Genomic DNA, 27,480 nt, shown 5'->3' on the forward strand with positions numbered 1-27,480 from the left:
ATTTATTTAAAATCAAAATCCTTTGTAAAATAATTTATAAATGTCTTTGACGTCTTTGATCAATTTAATGCATCATTAATTGCAGGATAAAAGTATTAATTTCTTAAAAGAAAAAGAAGCTTACTGACCTCCAATTTACAGTAATATACAAACAAACAAATTAATGCAACAGAACACCAGCTAAAATAACTAAACCATAAATAAACAAAAGGTTGACTGGTTATTTTCCAGTAGTCTTTTTTTATTGTAAATAAACAAGTTCTATAAATACATAATTGCATTTAGGATTTAATGTTTCATTTTGGTGATTTGAAACTTAAATTTGATGTTTAACAATGATTATTGTTTTAATCATAATTCACTCCCCTTCTGTGGCTCTGCATTTGATTGACAGGCACACACACACTTACAAGTATTTGCAGTTTAATGATGAATGCAATATTAAATCATTTGCTGTGAGGATGTCAGAGCTGTTTTGAAAATTAGAATGGCAGTTCTCTGATAATTGATAATGAAATGGTTGTTCTTGTCGATAGTTTTCATTAAATTAGTTGTTACACAAACAGCTCTCATTGTACTTAAATTCTATAAGACTTAAATAGACTCTCATATGTGTCTGATTGTTTTAATTATTTAACAGTTTTCCTTTGCAGTAACTAATAATAGATTTACAAATAATCAACCATATCCTACCCTATGGAGGCATATTCTTTGATTTGTTGCTGAATGGATATTAAATGAGCCAGCATTATATTTCTTTGGTTTAGCAGGAACATTTTCTGTTTGGTTGGGTAGTCCCCATCCCCAGCTCAACCTGTTTCTTCACCTGCAAGGCAGCTTTACATACACAAACACACCTGCTCTTCACTGCTGCTGCTAATATTATAGGTGTGTTTGATGGTGCCTCTGTTTATTGTGTCTCTGCTCTGGATGTTGCTGCATGCGCACGAGCCGTATGCAGGAAGAGGAAGAATATGGCGACTCTGCAGAATGTTATGTGTCTAATATTGGTCCTCAAGGGCTTTTCAGGCTAGGGTTAGAATCAGTGATCACACACTCAAACAGGCACAGCAGTGCTCCAGCCACACACACCCCTCTCTCTCTGTATCTATATATCTATCTCTATCTATATATATGTTTATATATATGTGGTGCATGTGTGTGATATATATATCAGGCAGCGTGCGATTCATAATCAGGACTGGACGAGCGAGCGGAAATGCAAGTTGAAAACAGGCCACACAACAATTCATAAAGTTAACCTGGGTACAATCTCTTTAACTCTTTGCACTCCCTCTTGCTTGTTTGCTCTTCATTCATTCTGTTTCTTTGTTTTATTTGTTTGTTCATTGCTGCTATATTTAACTACTTTCACTTTAGTTTAACTTTTTGATTTTCTTGATTTTCTTGTTACATTTGTTTGCTTTTTTGCTCCTATTGTTTGTTCACCCTCTTTTATTCTGTTGCCGTTTTCATTCTTGTTTATTCACTCTTTCACTCTCATTTTTTGTTCACTCTTTTACTCCTTTTATTTACCCTTTCAATCGATCCCTCATCAATAGTTTTTTTCCCCCTTTTTTTTGTTTGTAAGTTAATTTTTTGCTATAGGGACCCTCCGATTGATCGGCCACAGATCGATATCGGACGATAATCCCATTCTAGGACTCGAATGACAGTCACTAAAATAGGCAGAACGTGAATTGATGATGTCATACTCTGCCGCCGCAGATGTTATTATGCTGTTTTGAGAAGCAATGTGTTTTTAAGTCTTGTTGATGTTGAAATGTGCGCGTACTGTCTGAGAGACATTTAATATTCAACAATATTATTGATCTGCCTGCATTGACACTATTATATGAGAACTGATCTGAGCTGGACAATGACATCCTGGTTTTCTCCAGAGCGGCTAGATATATAAATTAACTAAATCAATAGCTTTTTTTACAACAAAAATGATCCATCACTGAACTTACTTAAGCTGGACTATTTTCTTCTAGTAACGAACTATGTTGCATCATTTTCCTGTTATCACTGTAAAGCTGGTTTGAAACAGTCTGTATTGTAGAAAGCGCTATATAAATAAAGGTGTCTTGACTTGACTGGTTCATACTGGAAAATCTTGGAAAATACAAAAGTTTCAGGAAGGATACAGAGGTGGTATGATGTGTTGTCAGATGTGTTATTTGTCATACATTTTATATCTAAATATATGATCTAAAGTAAACTAACGAGTTTGAAAAAAATTCACCCCCTCACAGTTGTCAGGCATGCGGAACATATTGAAGATTACAATAAAAGTCCATGGGACCAAACTGTAAACATGAATTTATGCTGTGAAAACGGATATTTTAACATGACGTCTATAAATATTTGCTCCCTTTTGGGACCGACCTCTAGCGGATTTGAGATGTATTGCAGTTTATTGCACTTCCGGGTAGGCTTCATCTTTCAGATTAGAATGTTGCCGCTTGGTTCTGAGTCAGCATACACGTATCCTTACCATTCATTGGGGCTTTTGCACCAGAGGAACCTTTTGATAGTTCCTAGAAGTAATGGTGGAAGTACCCGCTTTTTAGCTGATTTGCACTGCAGGAACTGGGAAATATTTTAGCTCTTGGAATGGCTTTTGAGGGAACTAAATTAACTTCTACTTTATAGTAGAGTTTAACCCATCTATATTGGATGTTAGTGTACGCTGTTTGGCACGCAAAACACCACCACCCGTGTGTAGACACACAGATTATAGCCTATATATTTACTCCACAAATTAACTCTACTAACATGGGAAAAGAGTGATAGATGGACATCTCAACCATTATGCTGAAGAGAAAATCCAATGCTAATTTGAGGAGACCAAGCAACACTGGAAATCTGCCACACAGCAAACGCTTATACTTTTTATATCTTTATATCTTTGTTTAACAGTTCTATCTACAATGTATTAGACAGCACTGTTAGACAGATCATAAATTAATGAAGACAGAGAATGGAAGCACTGTGTGTTCAGGCTCTGGCATTCTTAGCGCCGTCAAAGTAAAATTACAACAACAAGCGTGTCTTACGACACTTTAGAGTTCCTACTGGCGGTGCGAATACAACCAGGAAAATGTTCCTAGGGGAACATTTAGCTCTTGGAGAACTACCCTGGTGGCTAGTTTCTGATCCTATAGCAACCCGGTGTGAAAACACCTCGTTAATCAAACAGTCTCTCATTGCTCTTAACTAAATAACTTTTGTGAAGATTTTGCACTGTTTTTGATTACTTTATACAATTTATGTTGTATTTCTAATTCTAGTGCTTGAAGTTTAGCGCTCAAGTGTTATGGTGAGCAACTATTTAAGTACAGCCGCATATATTTTGGATAAAAAGGAATACTCTCCCAAAATGCAGAAAAGCTTGAATTTATAAAGAGAATCCTGCCTTACCTGAGCACTTCCTTATGTTTATAGTTTGATAAACATATAGTTTGTTTAGTTTGATATTATGTCTTGTTGGTTCTTTAATAAGCTAGAGTATCCAAATATGCATAGTTTTGCATAAGCCTTGTTTTTAAAGGCCTATTAAAATGTTCATTGTAAAATTAATCTATAGCATTACTGTAAATAATGTCTGTCATATTGCTTATCTGGAAAAAAAACACACTGCATGGCATTCAACAGAACTTAATTATTACGTGGTATATAAAGCTTGAATGACCAGGATCGGTATCGACCGACCATGATGATAAAAAATCGGTATCAACTGCAAAAAATCTCAGGCATCCCTATTTGCTGCTTTATTTCTTATTTTCCCTCACATTCTATTTTACATCTAACTTTTCATTTTGATTGTTTGTTCGTTCCTTTTTATTTTTTTTGTTCGTTTCACATTTGTTTGATTTCTCTAATGCTCCCTTTCATTTAGTTGTTCATGCTTTCATTTCGCTGCCATTTGTTTGTTCACTCTTCCCTTCTTTCACTCCTTTGATATTTTGCTTGCCTTTGTTTGTTCAATGCTGCTTTATTTCTTTAATTTTCTTGTTTTACTTTTGCTAATTCTGTCATTCATTTGTTCCTGCTTTCTTTTTTCATTCTTTCCTTCAGACTCATCCATTTGGTCCCACCTGTTGTTACTTTTTCTCTCCTTCGTTCTTTCTTTTTTGTATGCCTCTCTTGCCGTCTTTTTCTCCTTTTTGTTTTTTTTTTGTTTATTCTTTCCTTCTCTCTCATGACTCAGCATTCTCGGTTTAGCCGTGTTTTGTCAGTTTTTGGGATGGAGGGTGTTAGAGATCTGTTGCTGATGTGTGTGAGTGTCTGCTGACTCAGAGGTGTGATCAGTGGAAATGTTAGGCTAGCACGCCCACTGTCCCGCTCTCTTTCTTTCTCTCTGAACAACACACTGGGTTTCACCACTTTGCAATAATTTCTCTTTCTCTGCAGAGTGTGTGTTTGTTGCTTTGGTGCTGACAGGTGCGCTTGTTCTTGGCAAGGTGTGCAGTGTACTGCGGTCTCTAGCTTGCACTGCTGCTGATGGTGTTGTGATTCAGCTGAAATATTTTTGTTTGGGAACGACTCCTGAACACCCAGCTTTGTTCTTTTATTCCTCTTACTTATTAGCTTAGCAAGTTTATATTAGTTTATATAGCCTATTTAAAATAATTTTCATGCAATTGTTATAGTTCATTTTTTAAATGTGTAATTATTTTTAAGGTGCAGTGTGTATTTTTTAGCGACATCTAGCGGTTCATTTTGCGAGTTGAACTAAGGTACTCAGCCCACTGCTCACCCGAAGCTACAGTGGCTAAAACGGGACAAACATATCGTCGTCAGACAGCATAGAATAGCCAGAGTAAGCCAAGAGTGTGTAACATTGTCACTGTATCGCAGTCCATTATAAACCACATCAATGGATAAAGTTTACAAAGCCATAGTCAGGTGAGGATCAAGAGTCTTAATATATAATACTGTAAAAATACAAATAATAGCCGAGTCCCAAATAGACGCCTGTCTCTTTTACATGGCTGGTGTGGCTGCAGGTTTGAAAGCGGAGCGCCCACATAGCTACAATAACGTTTGTAACCTGTAAGTTGATGATAAATTAATGTGATGCACTTAATGCCATCCATTCTAATGATGGACATAGCAAATCTCCGACATTTGCTGGTGAAAAACCACGTAACTCCATTTGAGCTTGATTTTTGGAAAATTTTAATAATATAACGACACAACGACGCAAATGTCTGACTGAACATAAAGCCACAATGTTAAATTTGACAACAAGGTTTTTAATCATTTAAAACTTTTTGTTTTCTTCCATAGTAGCAGTTGTACGCTAACTTGCAATTTTCCCTGGTTTCAAAACACCATATTTAAATTTGGTGTCTATCAAATTTATATTTACTATATAAAAATATAGTAAATTACTCAGAATAACACCTTATAATTCATACACATTTAATTACACAAGATCATTTTAAACATCTGAACCTTGGATTGTTCCTTACAGGAATTGTACTGTTTGCCACTGGATTCATTTCACCTAGTAACTTGACATAAACTTGTTAAGATCTTTTACAAGGAAATGTCTCAGACAATAAGAATGCGGTAGTTTCAAGTTTGTGCTGTAGCTTTTTCTGCACAGCTGTCTTTTCTTTGTTGTCTGCACTTTGCATCATGGGACATGCCGTTTTACATAAGGGAGGCTGCCTTGCACTGTCCACTAAAATCTCCAGAAAATTGAATAACCTCAGATTGAATGACTGATTGTATTGATCAGTCTTTTTTTCCCCTTTCTTCTTTTTTTCCCTCTATCACTCACCCTCTCTCCACCATGTTTGGCTTTCCTTTTCCCTATGCTGGGTTGCTATAATTCACAGTACAGGAAATGCACTCTCACTGTGGCCTCATGGGATTGAAGGGCCTTCACAGACTGTCTATCTGTCAGAGTATGCCCTGCTCACTATCCAAAAGCACTTACTGTCTGTGTTCTCCTGAAACTTCAGCAGTCAATCTCTGAACAGAGTGCCTGTTTTGTCTTCCCATTCTGCGTTAGATTTAAATGATGAATTTTGCGGATCTGGAGCAGAATCTGGTTTAGATCCTGTAAGTCTGAGATTGGGTTTCAAGTGATGAGTTTCTGATCTGAATCATAAAAAGATTGATTGTGATCTTATTCCTTAATGACGATGATTCTGATTCTGCATTCAACGTTGTCGAATCTCACCACTGCGTTTGTGCTGCCACAGAGAGAGCTGTTATGTATAAGTATATATACTATGGTGATGTGTGTTACATACATTCAAATTATCATAGAAGTACTGGGATAAAAGTTTGCAGTTTAGATTCTAACTGATGTCTACGGTAATGATCAAAACAGCTAATCACCTTTTGAAAGTAACTTGACACTTCAAATTAGGGCTGGGCGATAAACGATATCATATCGAGATTGCGCTAAAATATATTAAATATATGTCATAATAATTTTTTTTCTCTAAATGGATTAATCTAACTGCCTATCACACAACAGAAATAAACGCAGTAATAGCCTGTAATAAGAGATTTCTGTGTGCGGCACTGTTTTCGTCTGATACACAAACTTGCACACGTGATGCTCAAATGTGTACTTTGAAATGCAATATAAGTCACTTTGGATAAAAGCATCTGCCAAATGCATAAATGTGAAACTTAAAGTTTTTCATGACAAACCGTCAAAATAAAAGTTTGGTTTAACTTCAAGAAATTATTACAGGAATTACACTACTGTATAATTATACAGTATATTAATATTATTATTTCTAAGGAAAATCATGCAACCAAGATCATTTTTCATCCACGTTTTAAATGTATTGTTATGTTGTGCAGTGTTATATTAGACAAAAAAAAATCTATATTTTGTAAATTAATGGTTATTTTCATTTGATTACATTTTAAAATCATTAAATGCATTTGGTTTTAGTTACTGTTCAACTATAATGGGGTTTTGTATATTTCGGATCTAGATCAGAATCTGGTTTAGTTTAGGTAAACCTGGGATGAGGTTTGAATTTGTCTTCCTAATCTGGATCAGAATCTGCTTCAGCTTCAGCTTTTGTAAATATAAGGTTTGAACGTGTTTCTGATCTGAATTAGAACCAGATTTGGATTAAAATCTGGTTTAGTTACTGTATGTCTAGGGTTTGGTTTGAATTGACATATTTATGATCTTGATCAGAAGAGTTCTGCATGCTTTTCCTGTATATTAAAGTACTTGGTATGAGTCGCACCCTGTGTTGACAATAGATTCCTGCTGTGTTGAGCAGGATCCTACTGTTTACCCTAAACTGTGTGTTTGTTTGAGAGAGAAATGGCAGTCTTTGGCCATCATGTGATTCTGGACTGACTTATTTTACTGGGTGTGGTGGTGCATGCGGGAACAGCCAGTTTGCAAACCTGGCTTACACAAAAGTAAAGAAGAGATGCACTGCTTTGTTAGTGCAGAAGGACAAAAACAGATTGTATTAGAATTTCTTAAATGCCATGGATAATTCTTGTTGCTTTGCCGTGTTCTGCCATTGTTCTCCTGTTCTCAGATCAGTGCATGGGATTGAAAGTGAGGTCATTTTCACATGAAGTTTTTATTTTTGGTCTGTTTTTCCTGACTAACAGCACAGCAGAATAAAAATTTAGCTTACTTAATAATTATATGAAATCTTTTACTCATTCAGCCAGCATATTGGAGCAGTTCTGATCAGTGAATCCATGAGCGTAACTGCATAAAATGTGTTTATTTGTGCATGTGCGTATGTTTATGTTTGTGTGAAAGTGGAAACCCTGCGCTACAGTCACAATACAGCTTTTTGTACCCAATGTTTGTTTACAATGCTGCCAGTCAAGTGATGGAAAGAGCGGGTGAAGGAGACGGACAGAGAGATGGGGGGAGGGAGAGAAAGAGAGATTGTGAGTGATGGTATCAGTGGAATCTGTTTGTGTGCACTCTTTAATCTGGTCTCAGGCCTCTGGTCAGATGATGTCATCCACTAAAGTCTTTTGTGATCAGAGATGATGGGGCTTTGGAGATGAAGATTTTTTTTTTTTTTACTGGGTATCGCCAACTAACTACCCTACATTACCTTTACACATTGTGATGTTAAAAACACAGTTCAGTGCAGCTGTATCATAATGGGGTCGTGTTGTCTTTTTTTCATATCTGGGATCAATTTCAGCCTGTTTTCATGCCGTTTATTTTTTTCACTGTCGTCCTGTATGGCACATCATAGAAGTGGTTCTGGGAAATTCCGGTTGCAGAGTTTCTGTTTATAGATTACCTTATTCTTCATTGAACCATTCTTGAATGGATCTAATTTGCTATTCGGAAAAAAAAAGATCCATGTAATATATGCATTATTTAATATTTTTTTCATAGGTTTGAAATATCCCCTAAATGCTTCATGTGGATTTCTGCCTTTCTAGACTGTAGATTGTTGCTATGGAATTGAGTGATATATAACTAAAATATATATTTTATTACTATATATTTGATGTATATCTCAATATTTCAACAACAGCAAAGTAGATTCATGTTTACTGCAGTGGTATTTTAGCATTATTTAATATTTATATTCTATTATGGTATTTTTTTTTATTTATGTTAGCTTTCATTTTTACGTTTTTTCATTTTAATATTTGTTTAAATTTTAGTCATTTTGTAATGTGCATTTGACATTTTTAGTTTCTGTTTTTTTATATTTCTATTTAGCTTTTATTTTATATTATTTTACTTTAACTTAAACTTTCACTTTTTCATCTGTTATATTTTTTTATGTCAGCTTTATTTCGATTCATAAAAATGATTTATTATAGTTTTAGCTTGTTCGCTAGCTAAAACAATACTTGTTAGTTTAACTAACCTGGTTCCATGTTGTTGGAGGATAGATGCTTCACTTATTTTCATTTTATATTCTCTAATATAACAATAAACAGTGTTATTATGTTTATTTTGCACTTAAACATTTGAACAATAGTATGAAAAATGAATGAGAAATTGACACATGGAGACAATTTAAGGTGATTCAAAGTAATTTTTGAATCAGAGTTTTGCATTGATTCATTAGTTATGTGAAGTTCTCATTAAAAAAAAAAACAAAAAACAACGAAACAAACTAATGTGAATTGGGTTTCCCTGAAGTTGTTTAAGCGGAAGATGGTGGTATTTTGGAGGTTGTAGTAATTTTTAATTTTTATATTTTTAAATGCTAGTAAAAATCTTAACACACTTACTCATGAGTCCTGAAAATATAATCTAATTTAAATTCGAACAAAATGGCCTGATAAACAACTCATGGAAAGCATTGCTATATATTACTGTTTTGCGTAATTTTATGTTGGCACTAAAGTCAATGTGAGTATATTGTGAGAATTTAGTATATCGCACAGCTTAGGTAAGCAGTGCAAAAACAAGACACACAAGTTTTTTTGTTTTTGTTTTTTAATGCAAGATGTTTCTTTGTGAAGGTATGACTTGCTTATTCTATCAGGGTGCGAGTCAGCTCTGTGTTTCTGATCTCTCAGCGCTGCTCTGTCATTCTTCAATTAATAGACCCGGACTGCCGCACCCTCTTCTGCAAGCAGGGCATCGGTTACCTCATAGGTCAGGCATCACTCACTCCAGCTGTGTGTGTGGATGTCAGTGCGTCAATGTAAATTGCAGTGGTACGATTTTTCCAAACATTTACCCGCCTGCGTAATACGTATACTTTTTAAATTGGGGGAAAATTACTGTATTTTTAGACAAGCAGTTTCCTTTTTGGAGTGTGTGTGTGTGTGTGTGTGTCTGAAAATTATAGCAAAAGTGCCCAGTCTTTTTGTGAATAAAGGAACCTCCTTAAAGTCCCTGTGAAAATTAAGTTTGTCACACCACAGAAAAATGTTTTGAAAAAAGCTGCCAAGTAAATAAAATAAGCTATCAAAATCTTGAACAAATGATCAGTTTTCTCTACTCTCAAATGCTGGGGTCGGTTCGGCCCCATTCGCCAGTAACAGCGGATTATTGGTGAATCCCAGTTGACTCCAACGAAAGTTTATAAAACTATTCTGTGTAAAATGATCACTACAGAGGTGGCTGTTGGTGGTGATCCTCAGCTCTCCACCAAGGTGGTTCTTCATAAAATGAATCCACTTCTTCTTGATATGATCATTTTTTCGTATTTCTAACATTTATAATGTGTTTAGACGTTTTTTTAATTGCCTTTACAGGGCCTTTAAGCATGGTTTCCATAACAGGGGCTCTTGAGGGAACTGCATGGGATTTGTTGAAAAGGCTAATAATTAATTCAACCAAATTTAACATTAAAAGGAACAAATGGGGCTGGACAATTAATTGACGTAAACCAAAATAGTTATGTCGTATCAAATCATAATTATCAAAATTAAATGCCGTTTCTCATGAACTCTGCATCTCTGCAAGCGATGTGACGTGAGTTTAACTTGCATTTGGGAATGCAATGTATGTTGGGTTCACATTTGCACAATTTCCAACATTTTTGTGGACAGAAGTTTACAGCATTTTTCCAATATTCTACCAAAATAGAAGCTTGATGGTTTGAAAGTGATGAACGTCTAATGTCTAATCAGAAGCATGCTGCTTTGTGACAGGATAGTGTCCCCAATCCCCATCAATATACTGGGGTTTTGGGACCAAGACATACCACAGGGTGAGCACCCTCTGCTGGCCTCTCTAACGCCTCTTCCTGCAGCAGACTAGTTTTCCCAGGTCTCTCCATCAAGATACTGACCAGGCTCGACCCTGCTTAGCTTTAGTGGGCAACCTAAATAAACAAATCAATAAAAAAACATGCTTGTTAAAAAAGAGCAATATTTTTACTTAACCAGTATCGGCGAATATGTCATTATTGAAATTCGGCTTCCAGGCACCATAACACCATGTCTTTATCTAAAACAAAGTAAAGTAAGATGTAGAGATTGCCAAACAAAAATGTTAATTGATGGTGGGTTGAAGGATTGTTAGCAGACATTGACTGTGCCTTGTTTCCGTCCATATACTGCTTTTCAGCCATAGTGTTTGAGTCAATGATACTTACATCACCTCTGTCTCACACACCACCTCTAGATTCCAGTCTCTCTCTCTCTTTGTCCTCCCTCTCTCACTTTACTGCAGTTGGTGATGACAAACAGGAAGTGTGCTTTTTCACAAACCTCCGAGGAAAAGGATGGAGAAAGAGAGGAGAGATTTAGAAAGAGCAAGGCGGTAGTCGTAATGACATGTATTTGAAGCTCTGGAGTGGAGCCAGAGCGGGCTAGCAGCGTGCTGATGACATCACCCTCCCCTCCTTCTATTCTACCATTGAAACAAACGCTCTCTTCACAGTGCGAGAGAATAACAGAGGGAGGGAGACAGAGAGAGAGAGCGAGCGCCAGTACTGTTAAAACATACTGAGTGAATGAGAGCGGCTGTTTATCCGCTGGGCTCTAGGACCCAGCACTGACAGGAAGAGTTACGCAAACGAGAGAGCGTTGCTACTCTCTGCTGGGAGGCCATCCTCACTATTCCCTCTTTCACTTAGACACTCACTTTCACTCACACATTCCCGGAACAAAGTTTCCCAGTGCTGCGTTTCAGACTGGACCGAGCAGATGATACTACCGCATGCCGTCTGAGAACACGACTTAGTCTTGTTTTTGTTGATTTTCTTGTCGCAGTTCATCTTAGTGAAGTGCTTCCACTCTGCTGGATCCTTATGGGCCTCTCAGAGCCCCACAGCTGATCTGAGTGTGTGTGTACGCACACACGTGTCTCGGTGCGCGTTCAGCAGCATGCGCTTCTTTACAAGCCCAGGCAGAGGCTGAAACTTTGCCTACCTGCAAGTGAGACGGGATGCGTGGGTGAGTGCGACGGACATTAGGAGCGCAGAGCCAGCGGGACTGGCCGGAGATACCAGTGCCTTCTTTTTACCCACAGTCCTCTCGTGGCGTCATGCTGAGTCTGCAGGATTCTGTGTTCTTTGAGATCAGCATCAAATCTCTGCTCAAGTCCTGGAGTGGGAACTGTGAGTAAGACACTGTGTGCTTTATGATGATAAAATGTCCTATAATGCTTTTGCGTATATAGTCCAGGATAGTGCACGATGTTCCTAAAAAGTGCTGGCTGCGACAGGCCCGCATACACACCCTCCTCTCTGCATAGATGCAGATTAATATGGATCGATGTTGGTGAATGTTGCTAGTACCTGAAATTAGGTTTTGCCTATGAGTTGCATGACTAAAGAACTAGTTGACTTAAAGGATAGTTAAAACAAACGTTTTACAGGGTCAGTGATATGTTTTGACCTTTTTCAACCCGTAGCTTGAGTTGTAACATTTGATGTGTTCAAACATCATTCACATTCTCTCTTGAGTCCAAAGTGCCCAATTGTGTGTGTGCGACTGCTGACTCTCGAGTTAAGCAATGTGGCTCTGTCATTGTCTCCTCGCTAAGATCTTCACATTGTTCTCTGTCTTCCCCTCGTCTGATGTCCTCTTTGAAGGTCTTGGGTTTCACATGATGACGGCCTGACAGCGTAGGAAGTGTTGTGTAGGATAATGATGGAAGAGCCAGTAAAGAGTCCGATCAATGAAAGGAAACATTAGCAATCCCAGTGGAGAAAAAGAGCAATACTACAGTAATCGTACACGTATACTGATATAGACACACACACACATGCATATGTAGGCACCTAATGTATTTCTTAGGAATATACTCGTTTTTTAGTACTTTAAATAGTTCTGGACCTATTGATTTGATATGTACATGAGTTTATATTATGAGAATATTAGATGATTAGAACTACATTTTAAGTACACGTCTGGAAATTCATAAGATTGAATTATTGGGAGATCAGATTATTGTGAGTTTTTGTTGCTAAATTTAAATTAGGTGAACAAACAGTTATCAATGAGGTATGATTTATTTATTTATTTATTTATTTTTATTGTTAGCAGTTGTTTCCCCACTTTGCATCTGTTATGAACATGCAGTTTTCCATTTTGCATTTCACACAGATCCTTTTTGGATTCTGTTGGTCACTGTTGACTAGGGTTAAGTAGATCAACAGCTAGTGACGTCGAGCACTGTTGGAGAAATGTCACTTGGATTGGCATGCAGTAAGTCTCTCTCGCTTTCGCGCCCTCCTCTCTCTCTAGTCTTGTGTGTTGGTGCCAATTCCTGTGCATTGGGCCTCTCTGCTCAAACAATGAGGAGCGAGACCTAGTTTCAAAAGCTGGCAACAGTAGATTCTTCCAATCTTCCCACTGCCCATCTCTGGTTAGAAGTCAGGTCAAAGATATAACTTTATGTCTCAAATAAGAGTTACTAAGCAGAGTAAACTGCAGGTGATGTAGATAGATGTATGTAGGTCTGAAGATAGACTCGATTGGTGGAATCTGGGCATGTTGAGACACTATAAAAATACTGTCGACACTATTAGACCCATAGCAGATTAATCTATCCCTTTTTCAAAAACACAACTACAGCTCCTTTACGCTCCACCATGCATGAAGCAGGTGGAAGCCCACCTTGGAGAAAATAGGGGAAAGTTTTAGTTAAAACCGCTGCATTTTTGTATATGGAATGTGGCCTAGCAAGCTTTGTAGTTTTGTTGGAAACAAAACAACAGGAACGACGCCGCACACACTTTAGGCTTGCGAGCTGGCCAGATAGTTAACGTTAAGTTTTAAGTGGGTGATGAGCACGAGACGCTGAAATGGATGCCAATAAGATTCTGAATGGAAGATTTACTTTGCCAAAATTGTAAAAATTTGCCAAATGGTCCCATTGACAAGACCAAAGTAATCTGTGTGTTTTGTCGTTGTGAACTGAGCTATCATCATCGCAGCACATCCTGTCTGAAACACCACTTGATGATGATTCTTTCACCCTTTTATTGATGGACAGTGTTACTTTGAGAGATTATTTGCTCCAAGAATGTTAGTGTTAAATTCAACACTGTATATGCTAATTTTGTTTTCAATAAAAAAAAGAAAACAAAAAAAAAACATTTGCACAAAGCAAGCCGATCCATTTTTCCATGTTGATCGAGGTGGTTGATGTGAGTAATCGTGATTTAAATATTTTAATCGTTTGACAGCACTAGTCAGAACCCATAGTCATGATTTGGATTTTCGGTGTTCAATCATAGTAATGGTGGAGATTTACATGTTTATATCTAACTGCTCTGAATCATAACACATAGTTTAATAGCAGATGAAAACCTACAATTGTATTATAAATGTCGGGAGAGTTTTGCTGACTGTAAAGCATGTTGAGTTAAGTTAATTTAGATGTTTATAGCTAACTACTTGAATTTAACGGAAATTAATCAATCAAAAATGTACTTGAACTGGACAATGACTATGAATCTAGACCTGATGTACAGCCAAAACAATTTTTTGCTGCATTCATTTTCTATCATCACTGTAAAGGCCCTTGCACACTGAGTCCGAAATTCTTGCATGTTAAAAAATAAATACGACCTCACGTTATGTCAATCACGCTTGCACACTGCCTCAGAAACTTTCATTCGTCATAAACATTTTGGGTTTTTTTTGTAATTTTTGAATCCGCAGCAAGCAGTTTGAATGGTGTTTTGACAATTCAGTGCTGCTTTTCATGTTTTTTTGTAAAAGGCGCTATATAAATTAAGGTGACTTGGCTTGACTTGTGTATGTGGCGTGCAGTTACTTCAATGCAGTTACTTTTATTCAGCTTTTCATTCCCGAGCCCAGTCTTTGATACCTGAACTGCATCAAGCACACGGTCACTCACTGCAGTGAGTGAGTGAAACCAGTGATAGCTTCTGTCTATGCTGGGCTTTGACTAGCTGAGTATAATGCAGATGATGATGTCATTCAGGTTATTTGATCTCTGTGTGTGTGTGTGATCGTCGTACTCTCTCTTAGACGGACAGCATCCACATGACTCTCCTGAAAATCATATTCATGCCTGTGTGTGTGACTGTGTTTGTATCTCATTTACTCAATTAACTCTTTCCCTGCCATTAGGCTTGCTGTTATTGTCGGTATTGCCGTTGTCACTGGTGTTTTCCTCCTGCTTTCTACCGCTGCTTATGTGCATTTGTTATTATCGGAGCCGGCCAACTTTATCATGTGGAGCTATGTCTACCGAGTGGGTAATACATCATACACTGTGTTATCATAGAATTATGTCGAATTGCCACAAAGCACTTCGTGTTTCTCGCTTGATCTCACTCGTTCTCGCTTCTCACAAGACTTCTATTTCCAACTTACCGGGACGTTAGTCCCGATGTTGGTTGGTTTTCCGCCTGGGGATGCTGGGGGGAGCAGGTAGAGAAAGTCACCATTCTCTCCAGAACAGGTTATTAAACCATTCAAATGATTTCTAAACAGTTTTATTAAGTTGAAATAGTTGCCAAGTGCCCCTTTAAATCAAAACTGCCTAACATTACTGAATGACATATTGACCCTGGATTGGTTCTAGGACTGTGAAACCATTAGGGGTGTTGATGGACTCGATTTACTCCATCTATGTTTTGTTCATCATTCTGAATCCAATCTGGATGTAGTCTTTGACAAAAAGGCGTTTTTCTCAGCTTTTTGCTCAAAATGTTTCCTTTTTTTATGAAACTTGCCCACAATATGAAGTGTTGATAAAAAAAAGAATGCATGAAGCAAGCTAGAATATTTTTTTTGTTGTTGTTGTTTAAAAGCTGAGCATCTGTTCTGTCTTTTGTTATTTTGCATATTCAGATATTCATACTACAGAATATTCTGGGTGCCATAAACTTTTGTGGAAATGATCAAAAATTCTGGCACTGGCTGGTAACCTTTTTCAAAAACACTGGTGGAGAAAGAGTTAATGCCATATTTGTATGGAGCTAGTTTCCCTGTGGAGCTTAGCTAAATGTGTGCTGCTGTAGACATACAACTCCCAGATACTTACTTTTTAATTGTCTTTTTTTCTCTCCAAAAGTTATTAGCATTAAATTATACTAAATATTTTGTGTTGTTAATAAAAAATACCATATAAAAATATATCAAATTAATTGGTCTGAAATAATACAAGCTTTTTTTTAAAGACCTAATCTATCACAAATGACATTACATGTTATTATTGTAATATAATTTAAATTCAATGATCTGAAAATACTTCTAATGAGTCTTCTTTTTCTTCTTTAAAGAATCAGTTGAGACGAAAATCAATCATAATGATTAATTTATTGAATAAACCAAGGTTATTCTATTCAATTAAAGTTCCAAGAGGTCCGGTCTCTGGATTTCCTTCGCAGCGGAGGTGGTCCAGGTAGTACTTTTTTAAAACAGTTATACATTTCCATTGGGGCAGCCCTTGCTATCTCTAAATCATTTTCCAAATTTTAGCATTGTTTATTACAAAATGCTCTTAATATGCTGATTAATGATGCGAAATAAATGGAAAAATACAAAGTGTCCTAAGGTTCACGTTAACTTGTCTCAAACCTGGTTTAGTTAAATTGTCGCAGTCATCTGTATGACAGGTATAAATAATTGTATTTGCTGCATTATTGTTTTCTGCTGCGTTTTAGCATATGTTTCTGTTTTTCTGCTCACTGTGTTTCTGCTACTGTTGTTAAAATAACCTTGTCATTCTGCAGCTCTTACGCTGCATTCAGAAAGTGTGACTCAAAGGTCATTTTAGAAACTAATCTTGTCCGAATGGTGGTTCAGGTAGTATTTGCTCGTGCTAAAGCACTCAGTGCCCAGCTGTGTGAGTTCACATGCAGTCTGGTAATCATGTCTTATGTAGCTCAGAGTATCAGAATGTCCTGCAAACAACAAACAGACTCTGCATTAATGACCCCTCTGTGCGAAACTATTCCATGTGACTCTCTGCCTCACTCTGAGGTACAAATGTGTGCTATGGGGTCAGCAATACAGCCCAGTGTGTCACAAACTATCTATCTGGCGTATCTACAAAAGGAATGAAGAGAAAGATAAACAGAGGGAGACTTCTTCTTCTTTTGCTCATCCTTTCTGCATCACTGAGTGGAAAAGTACAAACAATGTTAGAGTGCCTGCCAGGAGGCCCGTTGGCCAATCAGATGTGGACCTGAGGACCCTGTTATGCCACCAGCCAATGAAAGCTGGCAGTGTGACTTCATAGGGATGGGGAGGTGTTGCTAAAGAGGAAACAAAGAGTGAGTGTTTGTACATAGACAAACAAACACACAAACAGCTCTGGGGACAGAGTTGTGCGAATGTGCGTGTGTCCCTCTTTCATTCCCTGAGTGTGTGAATGTTTGTGTTTTATTATTGAGATGTGGGAGTTGCTAGGTGTGACCCTGTGTTCTCCTCTGAAAAACTCATTAAATTTCACAGTGATTTTTTTTTTATTCATCCTCCTATTATTGTTTGGACTTCTCTCACCTCATCGTGGTTTCTCCAGCAACCCATGGGAAGTGAGGGCAGGGATTTCCTGAGCGGGCTTGACATGTGACAAGCACACGCACGCACAGTTTTTTTTTTCAGTCTTTCTGCATTCACGGCTGGGTTGAAAAAATGTGTGTGAAACGGTTCCTGGTTGCAATAGTTAACTTTTTTTTTGTTTTTTGTTTTTTTATGGGAAGCTGTCAAAAAATCTGTATTGGCCTCAAATTTGGTGCACCATGACGGCTTTGTCTTTCATTAAAAAACAATTTCTCTTCATATTTGCCAATGCCAATTTTTGCTTGAAAACCTACTAAATTATGCATTCAGAATGCTTGGTAACACTACATATCTCTCTCTCTTTCCTGACAGCCTCTGTCCCGGTAAGCAACAGCAGTGTGAGTAGGCGAGGAGTATCCCCCTCGGCCCCGCCCAGCTGGGAGAAGCGTAGCATCCACCTCGCCACCATGTCCAGCATCACCATCGACCCCGAGCTCAAGCCCGGGGAGTTTGTCATCAAGAGCCTTTTCGCAGAGTTCGCTGTGCTCGCCGAGAAGAAGATCGAGGTGGTCATGGCTGAACCTCTGGTTAGTACTGCCCTCAAATTTATTACAGAAAACTGAACATTTAATATAAAATATTCAAGGCATTATTAAAATGCGTTACTAAAAATAAAAATGCATCATGTTTTAGTGTTTGGGCCCAGTAAAAATGTTAGCAGGGAAAGTAAAAATTGAGGCAAGCAAAAATAAAATCCTTACTTTTCAGCTTTGGTAATATAGCTCTGGTAATATAAATGAGTTGTATTGCATTTAAATGAATTGTAAAGCTTTTTTTAAAGAAATGTATTATTTTATTCAACAAGGAGTACAAACGGTATTTGTGTGACAATTAAATTGATCAGGTGACAGTATAGACATTATAATATTACAAAGTAAAAAAGCTCAATGCAGATTAGAATGTCCCCTTATTATGTTGAAATAACGAGATATGTTTTTTTATTTATTTTTTCTTCACATTGTGGTTCAGGACTTCCATAGAATACAGCCAGAATATAATTGCTTCCAGAAATAATTTTTGGTTGTGCTAACGGGGTGCTTTGGTCTTTCTTGTGGGCTTTCTTTCTAGCCCCTCCATAGCGCCACCCATGCATGTACCTATCCATTAACGGGCATTTCTTCATAATATTAAACATTTTAATAAATGCATTATGCAGTTATGGCATTACATATGGCATTATGGATAGCAGAACTTTATGTAGGCCCACACATTTAGGAACAGATATTGGGTTCTGCCCAAAGTCAAGCAACATAAAAGTAACAAGTAACGTAAAACGTTACTTTCCATGTGGGATAACTAAGTAAAGTAAGGGATTACTTTTTTTTAAAGAAGTAGCGAGTAACAAGTTACACTACTTGCATTACACTACTAAAAGTAACTTCCCCAACACTGCTTGTTACTCAGGGATTGAGTGAAAATTCAGTTGTTTGAACATGAGCTTGAGCCTGTTGGTTTAGTGGAAAAAGAGAGGTTGTTTTGTGCATTTTCAAACTTGTGGCTCAACAGAACACACACATGTCCTCATATATTCCCAGAAACAGAAGCAGAGGTTTGGATTCTTGGAATGCTGTTATGTTGGATTCTTCTCAGGGCCCCCTGTGCTGAAACACACACACACTGTTTCTCTCCAGACTTGTCCTTAAACGCTTCCTCTCTGTGTTCGCTCTCTCACATTGTGTGTTTACTCAGTGGTAGATTGAGCTCTCTCAGTTTACTCAGCAAGACTTTAAACTGGTAATGACTGCATCTAGCAGCTGCAGAGAGGAGCTGCTTTATAAAACAGCTCTTTGTCTTTTAACTTCCCTCAAAATAAAGTGTTGGTTCAAATGTAAATGTTCGGTTCAGTACGGCACGCTTTGGTGCTTTTCCACTGCATGGAATGGTACGGCTCGGTATGGCTCACTTGTGGCGCTTTTCCACTGCATGGTACGGTACGGCTCGCTTTAAATGGTACCACCTCTGTTGAGGTTCCAAGTATACCGCACTGATACTAAAATGTGATGTAAACACACAGCAGACCACTGATTGGTCAGTCAGACAGAATTGTCACTACCAGTGTCATTGTATTTGCAAGACATCAAACCCGCTTGATTTAAATAGCCATTAGCAGCCACCGCTGTAGCACCTGTTTTAAAACTACTTGCTTGAAGAAAAAAGAAAGAAAGAAAACTTCCAAAAAATAAATGGCTGAATCGTTGTCATTCTTCTCGTTGGTTGCCGAGGGGCGGATAAACTATAACGGTCAGACTATAATCCCACCCACTTTGAAGCGGTACTAACTGCAGTGGAAAAGCAAACCGAGCTAAAGCGAACCGAGCCGTGCCGAGCCGAGTCGTACCATGCAGTGGAAAAGCGCCATAAGTGTCTTCCTGTGAGTAACCAGCAGTCATTGTCATTTTACAGAACTGGAGAGATTAATTTTCTCAGGGCCTGAAATTCAAGTCTTAAGGGTGACATACTATGCCCCTTTTCACAAGATATAATATAAATCTATGGTGCTCCCAGAATGTGTCTGTGAAGTTTTAGCTCAAAATAAAAAAACACACAAATCTCAGTCAAATTTCAGAAATAGCGGAGTGCGGCCTTACAGAGAGACTCAGGAAGAGTTTGCAACTTTTAGACACACCTATATGTTTCTGAATGGTTGGTGGATACATTTATGTAATTGTTGTGGAATTACTTGTTTGCGCTTGCAAAAACCAAATCGCTTTAGCTCGGTTTGCCGCAAGAGACGGTAATATTATGATAAGATCCCCTTCCTACATCAGAAGGGGAGTGTTTATTTTTTTAACATGCTTGCAAAGAAAGGCTTACCAAAACAAAGTTACTGGGTTGCCACTTTTCACGTTTTTTGGGTTGGTAGATGCACCGCGGACCTGATTATAGCACTTAAACACGGAAAAAGTCAGATTTTCATGATATGTCCCCTTTAAAATTAGTACAATTCCTCATGTAAATGGCTCACATTGGTGTATTAATTCACTTTAGTAACACAAAGGCGTCCACAATTGAGGAAATATTTTACTCTTTCACTCAACTGTTATGCTGTCCTGCTCTTTGTAGTACTTCTGCTCTGAAAATGGCTAAATTACTGTGAAATCACTTTTATGGGGTAAAATGAAAGTAGATCATATTTTATGTTTGTATATACACTACAGTCCAAAAGTTTGGGGTCAATATGATTTTTTTTCATATTCATTAATAATCCTGAAAAAAAAAAAATCCACAGAATAATTAAGCAGCACAGCTGTGTTCAACATTGATAATAATAATAATACGTTTTTCTTCAGCACTATATCAGCATATTGCAAAGATTTCAAAAGGATCATGTGACGCTGAAGCCTGGAGTAATGATGTTGAAAATTCAGCTTTGCCATCACAGAAATAAATTGCATTTTAAATGTATTAATGTTGAAAACAGTTATTTTAAATTGTAATAGAATATTTCAAACAAACTTAGCAAAATACTGTTTTACTGAATTTTTGATCAAGTAATTGCAGCCTTGGTGAGGATAAGAGCCAGTACGGGTTCTAGAGAGAGACAAGACGTGTGTTATGGGAATAATAAAGTAGTCCAAAGCATGTGTAAGCTTGTGCTCTGTAATTATGTTTTAGATTACCTTTGCGGTCATCTAACGCTTACTTAAACTTCATCTTTAAAATCACGATTAAGTTAATTACACTATTAAAAGTAATCTTTAGCAAATCTCAAAATGAATATACAACATAATGTTGTCACATGAATTCACTCGTTGATTTTAGTTTTTAGTGTTTTACTTTTTTGCAATTTCAAAATCAGTGCATCCCTACTTTTTCCTGTTAAACAGTTTAAAGATTAAACATTTACACTGCATGTATCTTTATGTTCTTCAGGAGAAGCCCCTTTCCCGCTCGCTGCAAAGAGGAGAAGATGCACAATTTGATCAGGTTAGTATCCGTTTGTGTCCTATTTCAAGTTTTTGTAGTATATATCTCTCATCCTCTTGGCTTTTCAGTCCTATCTCTTTCTCTCGCCCCATCACTCATTTCTGATTAGCTCAGAACTTTGAACAGCAGAGCTGCAGCAAAGTGCTTTGTTTAGCAAAACGCAAAGCAAATGAGACATCATTCTGCAATGGATCCAGTCAGTGCCATTTAGCCTGTGTGTGAGAAAGAATGAGCCAGTGAGAATGTGCTCTGTATGCAGAAAACAGCAATATGTGTCTGTGTGTCTATACTTTAGAGTGAACAGAGTTTTGGTGTGTGTGTGTGTTCTCGCTGTACGTTGCCAGGAGCAGAATCGCTGTGTCATCCGCAGCAGTAGATCAGCACAGGCTTGGTGTGTGTGTGTGTGTGAATATTTCAGTTCAGGGTGTTGGAGTGTATCTGCCAAGTGCCATGAGGGCCAGGAGAGCAGTTACATAACTCTCCTTAACCACATACATCATCCTGTCGCACACAAACTCTCACACACACACACACTCACCTGATACAGGCAGCATATACAGTGGGGTCTAAATGTCTGGGATTCAAAATCAAATTTGAACCTGAAAATAAACAAAGTTCTGGGACTTTGAAGCAATTGAAACTAAGAAACGTTATGACGTAAATTGAATAAGATGTATTTGAGATTCTGCACTAATTTAGGTCACTAATGAAATGAGTGAATTTGTGAGCATGTGACTCTTTACAGAGGGTCAAATGTTCTTTCTTCCATTTAAGCCCAAGATGCACTTTGGATCATTTCAGATCATGCTGGAGAACATGATCACCAGATTTTATCATTTTTGTCACGTTCTTCATTTGGTATTTGCCGAATGTGTGTATATATATATATATATGTGTATGTGTGTGTGTGTGTGTGTGTGTGTGTGTGTAATTTTAATACTTCAACTTGTTTTATTTAGTTAGTTGTATTCAAATCTTCATTTACTTTTTTTAAATTTTGTATCTAATTTTTATATTTTATTCCAGCTTTATTTCAATTAATGAAAGCAGTTTTTAATAGTTTTAGTTATATATATATATGAAGAGTTCAGATGCAAAAGCCTCTAAATGCCATTTGAAATTTTCTTCTAAAATGACCATTTTTATCAAGCTTGTATATTTATGTTCAGTAATTTCACTTAAATGACAATTAATAGGTAATCTTCACTGCCATTTAAATGAAATTACTGAACTTAAATATACAAGCTTGATAAAAATGATCATTTTAGAAGAAAATTTCAAATGGCACTTAGAGGCTTTTGCATCTGAACTCTTCATATATATATATATATATATATATATATATATATATATACACCACACTTGCTTCTGAATGAATACAATGCTATTTTCTACAATTGTGTGGTGTTCATGCAGCTCGAGTGCTGCTGTCATTCGAGTGCTGCTGTCATTACAGTAAGAGAGACAATATACTATATTATTAAAACTCATGTTGATTATTTTATTTATTTTTTTTATTTTACCATTTCAAATTGTTGTTATGGTGATAAATGCAATGAAAATTTGTATTTGGGGGTCTCAGACTTTTAGATCCCAGTGTACCTATAAACATCTCACTTTATTAATAAGCACACTTTTTCACTCACTTTGCACTTTTTTCCCTCATCGCTAGCACGCATACACTGATTTGACTATTGGATTTGGCTGTGCCTAGTCTCGGGAACTGCGTGTTCATTCAGTGACGTGTTGTGACTGCAGAGAGATCCGCTCTGCTGAATCACTCCACAGTGAACTATACCATCCCTCACACACTCATCAGCATACACACACATCTACTCTACTACACCATAGCTGTGTGTGTGTGTGTGTGTGTGTGCACGCTCATGATGCTTGGTGCTGGGTTACTGCAGTGAAAGGTTGAGTAACCACTGGACGTATCATCCTACACCGATCCCGCCCTCACAATAGGACAGATCAATACCTGATTGCACTCCAAAGTGCTGCCATCCCTCTTCCTTCTCTTCCCTTTTCTTTCCTTTTCACCCATTTGTATATTGTTCTCAGTTTAGATTTTCCTCTCAAATCACCTTAACAGTCTATTTTGCTTTCAGTTTTTTAAAGACAAATACACTCATTTTACATTTGAAAGGCATAAAATGGCTTTCACAATCAAACTTTGTGGTGCAAATAACATATTTTGAAGGTGGAGAAAGGTTGTAAAATATTTTCTTTAGAATAACATGCACTGCTGGATCATGCACAATACCCACACAGCCATTTATTATTTTAGTTCTATTTATTATTATTGTGACATGCATCCAAGTAAAGTGGATTCAGTTCTGAATGTGAGCTTGTAGTCGTTTATAAGAAAGGGTTGGGTTTAAGTGGACTAAAAGTCTGGTGAACATTACCTGGGAGAAGTCACGGGAAGATTAAATTATGATATTTTGATATAATAAACATTACAAGGAAAAACAAATGCGTGCATGGATGAATCATTCACAACATGATCAATATACTTTTAAAAAATATTGTGCATTTCATGCCGACTTTAATAGATACATTAACGTTTAGTAAATTGGCCGATTTTGTGGCTAGTCTTTAATCCACATGAATAGTGGGTTATTAAGCTGTATTATTGTGTTTGTATGTTACAGTTAATAAGCTCTATGAGCTCCATAGCAGAACACTGTTTGCCTTCGCTGTTGCGGACGTTGTTTGACTGGTACAGAAGACAGAGCGGGACAGAAGACGAGTCGTATGAGTACAGACCTCGCTCCAGCACCAAGTCCAAAGGGTGGGGAGACACGCAATTAAACTTCTTAAACAAATACACAGTATCTTAGGTTTCTCTTTTCTCTGCTGTCTCTGTTTTTATCTTCTCTTCAGGAAGAGCTTAAACAGCTGCAGATGTTCTTGTGCGTTTTTATTTGGAGTTAATAATTAGTTGTTATTCTAACTTTTGAATCCTGCTCTTTTTATCTCTCTTTAGAGATGAACAACATCGGGATAAAGACTACCTTCTGGAGCGAAGGGACTTAGCCATAGACTTCATTTTTTGTTTAGTTTCAGTGGAAGTTTTGAAACAGGTGAGGTTTGTGTGTTTCGTTGCTTAGGTGTGGTGTCTCTGAATTCAGAGATAGGTGTGTTGTGGCATTAACATGCATAGACTTGCTAGTAAAACAGTGACCCTTACATCATAGAATTGATGTTGATTAAATATTTTCTATAGATTCCCCTTCATCCTGTGCCAGACGCCTTAGTACAAGAAGTCCTTAACCTGGCATTCAAGCACTTTAAACACAAAGAGGGGTGAGTGCACATACACAAACACACACTTTTCTATGCAAATTCTACAGGTGTACTCTGGACAAATGCAAAATTTATGACAAGATGCAGACAAGTAAACTATCTATAGTTACATTGCATCAAATACTGCACCAAATCATTTTGTATCTATACAGTTTCCGGTCAGTAGGATTTTCAAATATTTTTGAAAGAAGTCTGCATTTATTTAATCAATAATTGTGAAGTATTATTACTCTTTAAAAAAAATTCTATCAAAAAAGGACAGGTATTGTTTAAAATGCATGTATAACTTTGGTGAAAGGTTTTGATCCACTTCAAATGTTGACTACTTTATTTTAAAATACAATTTATTCCTGTGATAGCAAACCTGAAACTTCAGCAGCCGATACACTAGTCTTCAGTGTCATTCGATCCTTCAGTAATCATTTTAATATGCGTATTTGCCACTCAAGAATCATTTCTTATAATTATCAGTGTTGGAAAAAAAAGAGAATTTGTTTATAGTCTTAAACTATAAATATTGTTTAATATCAGGTTTGAACAATTGAATGCATCCATGCTTAAAAGTATTAATTTAATTTCTTTCAAAAAATGAAAATATTACTGTATTAATGTACAAATGCTTTTGTTCTTTTATGGAAATATGAATGAAGATTTTCTTAATTCAGTATGGAAGGGCTTGTGTTACTGATGTTGGTTGTGATGGTTTGTTGAATAGGTACTCAGGCCCCAACACTGGTAATGTACACATCATCGCTGACCTGTACGCTGAGGTCATCGGAGTCCTCGCCCAATCCAAGTGAGTCCATCCCAAAACCACACTGAGCTTACAGTATACCTTCTGTGGTCTATTGCACGTTTTAAACATTCTCTATCTCTAAGCAGTTCGACGAATAACTTGTTAAAACAAATATGTTAAAATGATGGGCACTCACACGTTAAGTCTTATCTGTCTTATTTGTGGCCTAAAAGCTGTGAAGTGTAAAGCCATGTAAAGCAGAAGGATGAAGTTGATCCTAACACATCCATTCAACACCTCCCATCAGTTAACAAATCCCTCAAACCGCTCTCGTTCTAACTCGCCTTGAGCTGAATACAGAGCCATCAATGATTTGTACAGTCTTTGGACACTTTTACTGTTACTGTAATTCTCACCTCGGCACACATTCAGACTCCCTCACAGCTACATGAAACTGTCTGTTTAAGCTGTAATGTAATTTAGCCATGTGCTGTAATAGTCAGGGCCTGAAATTGATTTACCATAGTGCTCAACCTCCCCTTCAGTTCATGGTTTCCTGTGCGGAGCCACTTTGCCCTGAGTGCAGTGTTTGAAGCGGCCGTTTTACTTAATATGATAAAGGCATGATGCGCTGACTGTTGTCCTTGCTTGTTTGGATCAAGGCAGTTTGCATTGCTATAACAAGCTTTTGCATCTTGGATTTTTTTTTTTTTTTTTTTTTTTTTGTTAAGGGAAACTTTAAATCTTAAACTCACAGACAATAATAAGACTAAACTTTATTAAACCTGTTATGTGGAGTGTTTAGTTTTGGTTAAAGGATGCTACACACATTTGTTAAGCGCTTGATTGAAACTTGACACTGCATGCTCATCAATGGTTGTGCGAATTGACTAGATGGAGTGGGGGATTTGTTAAAGCCCTTAGTGAAATGTGTGTGTGTGTGTGTGTGTGTGTGTGCAGGTTCCAGGCAGTGCGTAAGAAGTTCATCACAGAGCTGAAGGAACTGAGGCTGAAAGAGCAAAGTCCTCATGTGGTGCAGAGCATCATCAGCCTCATCATGGGCATGAAGTTCTTCAGAGTCAAAATGTACCCCGTTGAGGACTTTGAGGCTTCATTCCAGTACATGCAGGTCGAGACACATACAAACACAGACATGTACTGTACGTTCTTGTGGTGTTTTAATGAGCTGCTGAGGGTTGTTATTATATGATTTATCCACTGAAAAGGTCTTTTAAAGTGTTAGTTCACCCAAAAATGAAAAATCATTTACTCACTTGCATGTCATTGCAAACCCATAAGACTCTTGCACAATGAAAATATTTTAGGAGTGATAGAAAGATTTAAAAATAGATTGGTCACTAATTTTGTCATTTAAAAATGTATGCAACCAAAGAGTTCAAAAAGTTCATAAAGAACAAAGAAAAAAAGTACAGTAAAAGAAATCTATATGAATTGAGTGGTTTAATTAAAGTCTCCTGAAGAGACATGATTCCTATTCACAAATAAACATTGATCTACACAAATACATATAGACAGAGCATATCAAATATAGTCAACAGAAGCTCAGAAATACCTGTCTTTCAATGGAGGGACAGTGATCTCTCAGGTTTCATTAAAGTATCTTCATTTGTATTTCAAGGATGAAAGTCTTAATGAGTTCAGACGAATATACTACTTTATGACAGCATTTTCTTTTCATTTTGGGTGAACTCTCATTTTTATTTTGGACTGGGGCTGTTTCAGTATTACATGGTTTTTCTCACGAATAGAGAACACTATTTCTAGATTTTATCTTAATTTTAGAAGCACAGTCATTAAAAACATATAATAAATCTGTTCAATTTGAAACTAATATCTATAAAAGAGGGCATGCCATTTTCAACAATGAAACGATTAAAACAGCCTCATACATTTTACATAATCTCTTGAATTTATATTCAGTTAATTGTAGTAAAGAATATTTTTGATATAAAACAAACACATTTTTACAAAATAAAAATACAAAATACACTTTCAGGCACTTTCCAGTTTTGTGAAAAGTGCCACATCATCAC

The 27,480-nt window shown here is 37.0% G+C and overlaps 1 protein-coding gene across 9 annotated transcripts in view; it reads left to right on the forward strand.

Annotated features, from left to right (window-relative positions):
• The window catches only part of fryl (FRY like transcription coactivator), a 103,536-nt gene that overhangs the window by 28,634 nt on the left and 47,422 nt on the right, over positions 1-27,480 (forward strand). For 6 of the 9 annotated variants that reach the window (XM_089118582.1, XM_089118583.1, XM_089118578.1 and 3 more), the window contains 7 exons: positions 17,764-17,978; positions 21,325-21,378; positions 24,036-24,175; positions 24,371-24,467; positions 24,611-24,690; positions 25,406-25,486; positions 26,387-26,555. In XM_089118582.1, coding sequence (XP_088974708.1) covers positions 17,859-17,978; positions 21,325-21,378; positions 24,036-24,175; positions 24,371-24,467; positions 24,611-24,690; positions 25,406-25,486; positions 26,387-26,555 — 741 coding nt within the window. In that variant the 5' untranslated portion in view covers positions 17,764-17,858. Of the gene's footprint in view, positions 1-11,506; positions 12,021-17,763; positions 17,979-21,324; positions 21,379-24,035; positions 24,176-24,370; positions 24,468-24,610; positions 24,691-25,405; positions 25,487-26,386; positions 26,556-27,480 lie in introns of those variants that run through there. The other 3 variants (XM_089118580.1, XM_089118581.1, XM_089118584.1) reach the window with 1 other exon arrangement.

Source organism: Pimephales promelas, chromosome 13 (genome assembly GCF_988280905.1).
Source record: "Pimephales promelas chromosome 13, fPimPro1.hap1.1, whole genome shotgun sequence".
NCBI lineage: Eukaryota > Metazoa > Chordata > Actinopteri > Cypriniformes > Leuciscidae > Pimephales > Pimephales promelas.